Source organism: Priapulus caudatus, unplaced genomic scaffold (genome assembly GCF_000485595.1).
Source record: "Priapulus caudatus unplaced genomic scaffold, Priapulus_caudatus-5.0.1 Scaffold843, whole genome shotgun sequence".
NCBI lineage: Eukaryota > Metazoa > Priapulida > Priapulimorpha > Priapulimorphida > Priapulidae > Priapulus > Priapulus caudatus.
In genome coordinates this window covers 121,094-131,470 of record NW_014577904.1, presented here as the reverse complement: position 1 = coordinate 131,470, position 10,377 = coordinate 121,094, and the positions used below count along the sequence as shown (strand labels likewise).

At 42.3% G+C, this 10,377-nt stretch overlaps 1 protein-coding gene across 1 annotated transcript in view; it reads left to right on the top strand.

Annotated features, from left to right (window-relative positions):
• LOC106813911 (Bardet-Biedl syndrome 4 protein-like) overlaps positions 1 to 10,377 on the top strand; it is a 17,050-nt gene extending 6,673 nt beyond the window's left edge. Inside the window, exons 7-13 of the mRNA XM_014818154.1 lie at positions 981 to 1,108; positions 1,418 to 1,557; positions 1,824 to 1,960; positions 2,362 to 2,533; positions 3,061 to 3,130; positions 8,165 to 8,309; positions 9,079 to 10,377. Coding sequence (XP_014673640.1) covers positions 981 to 1,108; positions 1,418 to 1,557; positions 1,824 to 1,960; positions 2,362 to 2,533; positions 3,061 to 3,130; positions 8,165 to 8,309; positions 9,079 to 9,390 — 1,104 coding nt within the window. The 3' untranslated portion in view covers positions 9,391 to 10,377. The remainder of the gene's footprint in view (positions 1 to 980; positions 1,109 to 1,417; positions 1,558 to 1,823; positions 1,961 to 2,361; positions 2,534 to 3,060; positions 3,131 to 8,164; positions 8,310 to 9,078) is intronic.

Genomic DNA, 10,377 nt, shown 5'->3' with positions numbered 1-10,377 from the left:
AAGTTAAGGGAGGGTCTAGGATCTCTTAAGTTAAGAGAAAAGTTACGAGAATTTTTAATTCTCTTAACTTTACGAAGTTTCTGGCAACGCTTTAAGAGAAAAAGGTTAATGTTAAGACTAATTTTTTTCTGGCAACGGGCCCCAGGTCAATCATGCATCCTTAAAGGAATACTTGACTCTAGGTTCTAGGGTTATTTTCAGTCAATTTAGGTTAAAATTACGCTACATTAAAAATTTCATGGTGCAATCGCCATTAGAATTTTTTTTTAAATGTTTTAAAACTAACGACTACAGTTTGATTACAACGACGGTGGCGCCACTCAAAGCGCACTATCTGAAAAGTTGCGCAAACGGACTTTTCAGCCAAGGGGTACAGACTGAGGGTGTTTCTTATTTATTAATTTAAAAGCAGAAGGATTGCAATATCTTATAAACGACATATAGTTTCAGTTATAATATTGATAAATTTGTCCTAAAATGAATATCGTTCGGTTAAATAGCATTCAAGTATAAATATAATTGCACTTTTGTGATTAGCCCTCGGTCTGTAACGTGCAAAATAAATTGGCTAAAGCGCAACTTTTTCAGGGTGGCAGCACGATCGCGGCTGTCATGTCAGCGCCCAAAAATGAAGATTTCGAAATTCAATGTTGTTTTATGACAAACGTGAATGCGTAATTATAGATATTTATAGGTATGTGCTATTATTTATAAATCTACTATCATAATATACTCTCAAATTCTAGAGTAAAGTATTCCTTTAAAATGGCATTACAGTGGATGACACTTGACAAACATAGCAGAGAAATACGCAAAATGGCCTTGTGCTAAAATTTCCACGCTGAATTAACTAAGATCTATTATTCTTTGCACCAAGCTTAAGGCCTCACCCAAGACAGACCCAAGTGGTGCAAATCCATTATTGAAGCTGTATGTCCCTCTCACCTAGAAGAGGATTAACTAATTATTTCTACTTATAGGCCAAAGAAAGTTTCAAAAAGGCATTGCATCTGCACAGAAACGAGAAATCCTTTGTAATGCTTGGAAAGGTGTTTCTCCAGGAGAATGACCTTAACATGGCCATCGATGTTTACAGACGTGCCGTCGAGTGAGTCACGCGAGCTTACGTTATGACTTGGTTCAGGAATACCACCGCCTAGAGTGCATTATGAGAACCATCTCTAATAGTCATGACTAAAATATCTATAACTCTAAAATGTAATAAGTTTTGCACAACACCGCACTATAAAGGTTATGGCATTTTAGGGTTTCCTAATCTCCTTAGTTCCCTAACCCCCATGATACAATTGTCCACATATCACACTGAAAGAGCATGTGTCACGGATATTCAGACAGAAGCCAGATGGCTTTCAAATCTACTTGCTTAAGGAGATTGTGATGTTTTTGTTCTTTGCAGGTATTCCTCGGAAAACCCTGAACTACTGACAGCACTTGGTCTTCTTTACATGAAGGTAGAGTCATACCAAAAAGCATTTGAGCACCTAGGGAATGCTCTCACATATGAACCGACAAACTTTGAAGCAATATTAGCTGCTGGTAAGTAGCCATTGATACGAGCAAAGGATGTTATTTATTTTGCAGTCAGGATAGCCATGAACCTAGACATATTGCACCTTCATTATGTTCATGGCATTACATGCTATGTTGCCGTGATCATATGTACTGCAATATCTTGATGAGAAAACAAAATCTGGTAGTAATTCCTCATCAACACCTAGTAATTAGATTGCTCTGTGTGATTACTATGGTATCTTGCCAGCAGGTGGCTTGCACTGGGAATGCTTTCATTGCTTTCACCGCAGGTAGCATAATGCAAATGCATCGTGACCACGACGTCGCCCTGACCAAGTACCGCATCGCAGCCGCACACGCGCCCGAGAGCGTGCCACTGTGGAACAACATTGGCATGTGCTTCTTTGGCAAGAAGAAATATGTGGCCGTGAGTTAATCTTTGCTTGGGCGACACTCTGTGGGAGACGACGCTGTCATTGTCACTGCTGTTTTAGACGACGATGCTCGATGGGTCATGCAGAATTCGCTGAGAACAATTTATTATATATTCATAATAGCAATCAGATAGAGAATGTGTGTGCATGTGTGCGTGCGTGCGTGCGTGCATGTGTGCGTGCGTGTGTGCGTGTGTGCATGTGTGCACTTCTGTGTATGCATATACACGCGCGCATTTAATCTGTTGAAAAGTTGTATTCTGTGTTAATACGTGTACATCGACCTCCTAAGGACCTAAGCTGAGTCGATATGAAAGTGTGTCATTCGGCATGACGCGTCATTTCGTTTCGTTTCGTTTCATACGCGTTTTCTTCCCTAATTCACTTCTTGCAGGCCATCAGCTGTCTGAAACGGGCAAACTACCTTGCTCCTTTTGAGTGGAAGATTCTCTACAACCTCGGGCTGGTGCACCTGACAATGCAGCAGTATGCTTCCTCCTTCCACTTTCTCAGTGCTGCCATCAACCTTAGGCCACGCATGTCACAACTATACATGCTTCTTGCGAGTACGTATACATGTGGTTTAATCCACTTCTGTGCCAGAAAGTGATATATTCCGGTGGAGTGGTTGTCAAACAGGTGTAGCCAAACAGCATTTTTTACAAAGAGGGTTCTAAAGACAGTGCGTAGTAACAAAGTACCACTATGTTGACATTTTAGTATACACCATTTACAAACTGCGTTAGTTTGACCAACCGAGAAATTGCGTCCAAGGGGTTGTAATTATCGCGTCGATGCTGATATCCTTATTGATATTATTTCCTGCTTAATAATTTTAATTTATTATTTATTTATTCTGCATTGAAATAAAAAGTTATCGAATCTTCATTTACTGACCTGACCAAATCGGTGATGAGTTATTTCACTCAGTTATGACTTGAAATTCATGTAAATCTTTTGCAAAAATAGTCTAGAAAGGCCCTTCATAGTATGAGTGGAAGGAATTATATATTTTTAGGTGGTTATCATTTGGAGAAAGATTTTATAGTGTTTTAGAAAAGAACTCGTTATTCATTATGTGTTGTGGTTACAGTTGCTCTGACTCACCTAGAGGATCCAGAGAATGCTAAACAAGCGTATGAACAGGCTGTGGAGTTTGACCAGTAAGTACCATCTAAGACTTAAAGGGATCCTTTACTTTAGGTTCTATAGGGTTATTTTCATTTAATTTAGGTTAAAATTAAGCTACATGAAAGTTTCATGGTTCAATCACTATTAGAAATATTTAAAAAAAATGTTTTAAAACTAACGACTATAATTTGATTACAATGACGGTGGCGCCACTCAAAGCGCACGATCTGAAAACTTGCGCAAAACGACTTTTCAGCCAAGGGCTACAGACTGGGTGTTTCTTATTTATTAATTTAAAAGCAAAAGGATTGTAATCTCTTACATAAAGGGCGAGTCTGTTTTTGTGTCTGTCCTTCTGTCTATCTTCTCCCCCCCCCCCGTAACAGCTCACCCCCAACACCATATATATTCTTAATCAGCATGTCGCGACGACCATTTATAAGGCCCCAAAAAAAAAAAAACACAAAATAAAAAAGTTTAAAATTACAATTAAAATGATTTATTCTTTTAATAAATGTTCGCGCGGTGGCGTTATATACCCCCCTACTGCATCGAGTGCGCGTAGTGGTTTTCGCGCTGTTGTTCGCATTTTGTAGCTTTATTGTAGCTGTATTTTGTAGCTCTATTGTCGAATTACAGCGACAATAAACAAATTATTAGCTTCGAAGGAGACACGAAAGCGTCGTAGACGACTACCATATAGGTATAAATGCTGAACTTGCTGCTTATTTTCGTATTTTCGAGTGTTTCGTATTGATCTCCTACAATAAATCGCCGGATCTATCTCATTCTGTCTGTCTGTCTTCTCGAGACCAGTAAGAGGTGACCCGTGAGGTATATTCTCAATCAGCATGACGCGACGACCATTTTAGGCCAAAAACAATTTGCACAAAAAGGCCAAAATAAGGGCAAAAAAACAAACAACAGATTTCCCCCCAAAAAATACTAGCGCAGCAGAAAAGTTAACAATAACAGCAATCCTAGCGCTCGACTATACACTGCAGCAGAAAAGTCAAGACGAATCCTAGCGCAGCAGAAAAGTCAAGACGAATCCTAGCGCAGCAGAAAAGTAAACAGCAATCCTATAGCGCTCAACTATAGTCAGGCTCAAAATCAGGCAATTGCATGAAATGCCGAAACGCAAGCAATAGCAGAAAACGCATGAAATAGCAGAAAAGCAGTAACCCCCAAAAAATACCGGGCATCGCCGGGTAGCCGAGCTAGTATCTTATAAACGACATATAATTTCAGTTATATTATGGATAAATTTGTCCTAAAATGAACATCGTTCGGTTAAATAGCATTTAGGTATAAATATAATTGCACCTTTGTGATTAGCCCTCGGTCTGTGACATGCAAAATATATTGGGAAATGTGCAACTTTTTCAGGGTGGCAGCACGGTCGCGGGTGTCAATGGCGCCGTTCAAATTTCGTAGCGTTGATGTGTAATTAATTATAACAATTAAATTAGGTATCTGGTAACAAGTACGTGTGGGTATAGACGATTTGTTATACAGTAAGTACAGTTGTATGCAGTAAAATCCTAGAGTCTAGTATCCCTTTAAGGAATTCGACAAAAGTGTCCTTATGAAAAGTGATAAAAAGCCTCTTAATAAATGAGTGTCCGTTTCTATGTGAGTGTCCGCCAACACAAGCTTGAGTATACCTTCTTCCAGTTTAATGTTAATTCGGTTAGTTTAATGTGCTGATGACAATGAATTAATTGGACTGTTGTGATTTGTAGTAAAATAGCCACCAGTTTTATGGTAGTGTCATTGTCCTTCCCTACCATTTTAGCATGGTCGAATGGCACTAGTAAAGTGGAGGTGGGTTAGCTTGTGTTCGATCATCAGTGTGTTTGAGCTTAGCTCCATTAACAGTAGTAGTGTGCATGTTAACGGCTTCACCTACATCCCAGCTAACACATATTGCTTGTATTTGGCATGGGGTCGTGATGCAAAATTGTAAAATGTAGAAATAGTGTGTGATAGAATTTGAGTTTAAGGTTTAGGGACAGTAGGTTAAAGGGTGCACTGGACCCAATAGGAAACAGTAGGACCTGTAGCAACAGTAGCAGTTGCGATATCTGCAGCAGTAGCAGTAATAGCAACAGTAGCAGTAAAATCAGTGCCATGGCTTTCAAGTAATAGTTGTCACTCTAATAACGGCTCAGAAAAGTATTTTGAGTTTTCTAAATGCACGACCTTCAGATAAACTCTCCTGCCATTGAACCTTTCTTTCAATCTCACACTCCCATTGTGTTAATGTCGAAATCCGTAAAAATAGCTCTACATGAAATTATCAGCTTAACTACATAATATACAACTATGGTGTCTGACACTTCATTCAACCTATGCCAATAGCACTAGCCTTAATTTTACCACGTTCAAGTTTAGTGCACATACGGGAGTAATTAAGCTTCACAATGCTGGTAGCTAATTAATAGAGATTACGAAGCGGCATCAAGGGCCTTTAGGCCGGACCCAGACTTCAGGTGCTCGCGCTGTCAGGGAACTGCACGGCCGATAGACGGCAGGCCGATGAAGGAGGTTGAGGTCGGTGAGGAGAAGCTCGAGGTCGTCCCGGAGTTCTGCTTCCTCGGCGACATGCTTTCTGCAGGGGGCGGCTACGAACTAGCCGCTATCACTTGCTGCAAGGTCGCGTGGGGCAAGTTTCGGCAACTCCTCCCGTTGCTCACCAACTGGCACCTGCCACTATCAACCAGAGGTCGTGTCTACTCCACGTGCGTGAGGAGTGCGATGCTGCATGCTTCAGAGACCTGGGCCGTGACGGCGAATACCCTGAATCGCCTCCGGCGCAACGACCGAGCCATGATCCGTTGGATCTGCAACGTAAAGATCAAGGACGAAGTGAGCTCGGACTCGCTCCTCGTGAAGCTGGGCATCCAGGGCGTCGACACCGTGCTACGCACAGGCAGAATGAGGTGGCTCGGCCACGTTGAACGCAGTAGCGGATGGATAGCTCGAGCTCACAAGCTCGAGGTGGACTCTCAGAGAGGACCCGGCAAACCGAAGAAGATGTGGGAGGAGGTGCTAAAGAGCGACCGGGCGAAGCTCGGCTTGGAAACGACGGACCCTCAAAACCGCTCTGCGTGGAGAGGGCGTCTCCGATGACGACAAGTCAGACAGGCCCCACCCTCAGGAGAGGATTAATTCAGGCCTGGATAAACTAAAGCCGGATGATGATTAATGATGATGACGAAAATTCCAAATCGTTAATTAAATGCATACTTTTTGATTTGGGAACCTGGAATAACGACACAATATAATTTAGTGTTAACAAGGATATTTTGAAGGATTTGGGTTAAGGTGTAATCTGTGGCTGAGTAGTATATAATACCAGGAGTGAATAATAATAGATCTATTATTATTTACTCCTGATAATACTATAGTCTTATCAATGAGATTATCTAGGATCATGCACACACATCACTGCAAACAATGCCTTTTATTGAGTTGATATTTCATTGAAAGTTGAGCGGCTCAAAATTTCATTGACAATTTCACATTTAATCTCAAAAATTGGATGAGAGAACGTCATTTTTGAACTCATTGTGGCAGACGAAAACGAGAGAGTAATTACGCAATGTTCACGCTCCTTTGTACGTGTATTTTTAGCTCAGCTGACGAAGTCAGATGCAGCTTGTAGAATCGCATGAATGTCAGTCCGCGCGTCCGTCCGTGTGTCAACAGTTATGGCACAAATCTTAATCGCTCGATGTACGGTCTTGATATTTGCGGCGTCAGGGGGTGGGGGGTGGGGGGTCGAATTTGGGGGTCAAGGGTCAAATGTCAAGGTGTGTCAATGGAGGGGGAATATTGGGGAGGTATAGGAGGAAATACGGAATTGCGGCACAAATCTCAACGGCTTGACCTACGCTTTTAATATTTGATGTATATAGTGTGATGGGGAGGAAACCAATCACCAGTGCGAAATTGGAGGTCACAGGTCAAAGAGCAGTGGGGAAAGGTCAGATATCAGACATTCTCTGAGGACATGGTCTAACGGATAGAGTGAAAAACTTTTTTGTTTCAGTGCTGACATACCATTTTTATCACTTTGTTGAAAGGACCATGAAATGTGCTTTCCGCTGACGTGCGAACAGTAAGTGTCTGATAACCTTTTGACCTTCAAGAGGAGGGGTAAACACGGATTTGTTGACTGTTAACAAAGGACTGAACTGCTTTTGCTATTAGAGCCCCCCCACACCCACCCTCCTCCCACCACCACCACTACGCTCGACGCATATCCATGATAACATGTTAATATAGTGAAGTCATTAAAGTTACACAGCTGTATCTTTATTAATGTACTACCGGTATAGCAAAGCCTATCATAGATTTTAGATCTGTATAATTAGTAGTATCCTAGATATATGCTCTGAGCGCGAACGCGGTGGCGGAAGAGCGCACTTGATTTGGTTGCCAGTGAGTTTATCAGAAGAATACCCGGCTACAGTACACGTCAGTTGAGCGCTGTCGCGCTGCGTCACTTGTTGTTTGTTACTCAATGTGTTAATATTTTAGGTGATAGTGCTAGCTAGGTATCTGTGAGAACCTTGCCCTGAAGGGTCTTGGGTTAGAGTTCTACAGCTATACCATGTGTAACAGAAGTAATGCACTCTGATTTTATGTTTCGTATTAAGAATTTAGTGGTAATAATTTAAAAATTATATATGGGCCTTGTTCACTGGTGCGGTGTCTTCGAACAAGGCACACTGTTCTGGTTAGCTTCAGTTGTCCTCTGCTGCTTTATCGGGACGTTGGGCAGCAACCTGAAATATTACAATACCACTGTTACAATAAAACACAGTAACACAGTTCCTGAGGCACTGTGCTCCACAAAACTCACAAAAGAAAAATGTTAGGTATATTATCAGAAGTTCATAAGCTTATCGATTCTAGCCTCAATCTATGACCATTATCATAGATACATATTATACATCTTGTATCATTAGTGTGTAAAGTTTTGTAGAAAACTAGCTGGATAACTACAATTCCTTACTGACGGATAAGCTGTGATTGTTTTCTGTTACTGTGTTTAGGACGGACCCTGCCATTCCACTCAACTACTGCGTGTTCTGCTATAACAATGACTTAAGGCCACTTGCCGTCAAGCAACTTACCAGCTTTGAGCAGCGACTCAACGCCATGCGGCAGAAGAACAGTATGGCACAGATCGACAAGGAGGTGAGCGTGTAATTAACAGCAACAACAACAACAACAATAATAACAATAATGTTATTGTTATTATTATTATTATTATTCTTTTACTTTGATGGCCGATTGTCTACTAGCAGTTAAAGTGAGCATACCCTGAGCTTCATGACGTGTCTTTTTGATAATGACATTTTGTTGTGATTTATTATATATAGCACTTACTATAGCACTATTAATAAAGCCTAGGACACACTAGCGATTCTGTACGCTGCCCGGCAGCGTATATGTTCGCTCACGATTTTAGAACGCCGTACGAGTTGCACGTACAGCTGGACACACTGTCCGGTCTCAATCCACTCTAACGGCTTTCCTAGCTTTCGTTGCTACACTTGATTGGCTGCTAAAAACAATCGCGTTCGAACACGATGATTCATTGTTGGGCACGCTGGTGCAAGCGCATGCAAGCGCATGCGCTGTCTGCAAGCGATGGAAAACCGTGCGGAAATATTCAACATGTTGAATGTGAGCGATCAGCCGGGCGTATGGAATCGCGTGCGAAATACGCTGCCGTGAGACCGGACACACCGCGCGGACCCGGCACCCTATTTATCGATCGCAAGCGGCCAGCGTAGAAAATCGCACAGTGTGTCCTAGGCTTAAGCAATATTACTGCTTATTACTTGTTATTCTGTCAAAAAATTGCTAGTACAGTGATGCAAGCACTTTAAGGTGGCTTGACCAACTGATCGACCGCACGGTGCGCGAAGTGTTGTAATCTCGGCCGGCCCATCTATTACAGCTCCTGGAAGTAGCTGCCAAGATCTGGCGCGCATTGCAAGTAGGTGACAGTTCGTCGGCGGAAAGCACAAAATCTCCGTTCGTCGACACTCAGCTGTCAGCCGTGGCGAGCCAAACGCAGACGCCGCCCAAGGATCCAGCAACGGATGCCGAGTCGCCACGGCAACCGGCAGCAGTGTCCCCTCAGAGCAACGAGATGGCAGCGGTTGACAACGCACCGAGTCCTCCGGTCAACGATCCTGCTATACTGGATAAGGCAGAGGAGGCGAGGCAGAGGGCGACTATGAGGCAGGCCTTACTCAGTGGCGATTAAGCGAGATTAAAGAGCCGATAGCTTACGTGCGCAGTGACGGCGTTTCTAGCTTTCGTAGGAGGCTTCGATCTACATTCTCAAAGGACTACATTTCACATCATTAATGGACTTTGTTTCACATCGTATGGAGACTACATTTTGCACCTTGAAAAGAGATTATTTTGCAGGCTTAATGGACTTCATTGTGCATTCGTAACGGACTTCATTTGGTATGCTTCAGGGAATTTATTTGGCATCGATGAGGGTCATTTCTCATCTTATTGTGGTTACTACTTAAGTGGTACTAATAGTTCCACAGGTGCAAGGATATTGTCTGAATGCATGGAGCCTAGTACATGTTCGGGCTTTCATGTTTTGTAACTTGGCGATAGCCATGCGTACAGGCAGCTCACATGTATGAAGTGAAATGATGGAATCTGATATGTGTATGGTTTATTGACTCTTCTGTATGATTCCAAATAAGGCATTGGCGTATGTTATTGTCCTTACTCGTGCTGTCGTCTGCATCTGCAACAAAGGTGTTGAGTAGGTTAAGGAAGGTCAATTGCCTTCATAATATTTAAGAGTTTATGGGCTCCAGATACACAGCCGTCCACAGTTCTATGACTACTCACTTCTACACTCTATATATGGGCACTTCGACTGATGTTGGGCAGTCGCCAAGATTTTGAATCTCCTGTCTACTCCTGGGTAGAGCTGCATGTTAACCTTACAGCTAGGCCTGGAAATCTGTGAACGACTGGATGTTGGTAGTACAACTTTTTCTGTTACTGTTACTATATATACGTTATTATAATTTATATGTGATACGTTCCGTCCATATTTCAGGGCTGCCAACATTGGGTGATAGGTTAGAGTGAGATGCCAGGGAGCGAAGCGACCGAGCGGGGGGTGAGTGTGGGAAAATGCACCAATTTGTGCAATTTGGTGCATACTAAAGTGACTGTTTTCAGATATTGTAAGATTTTTTTTGCTGTGCGTGAGATA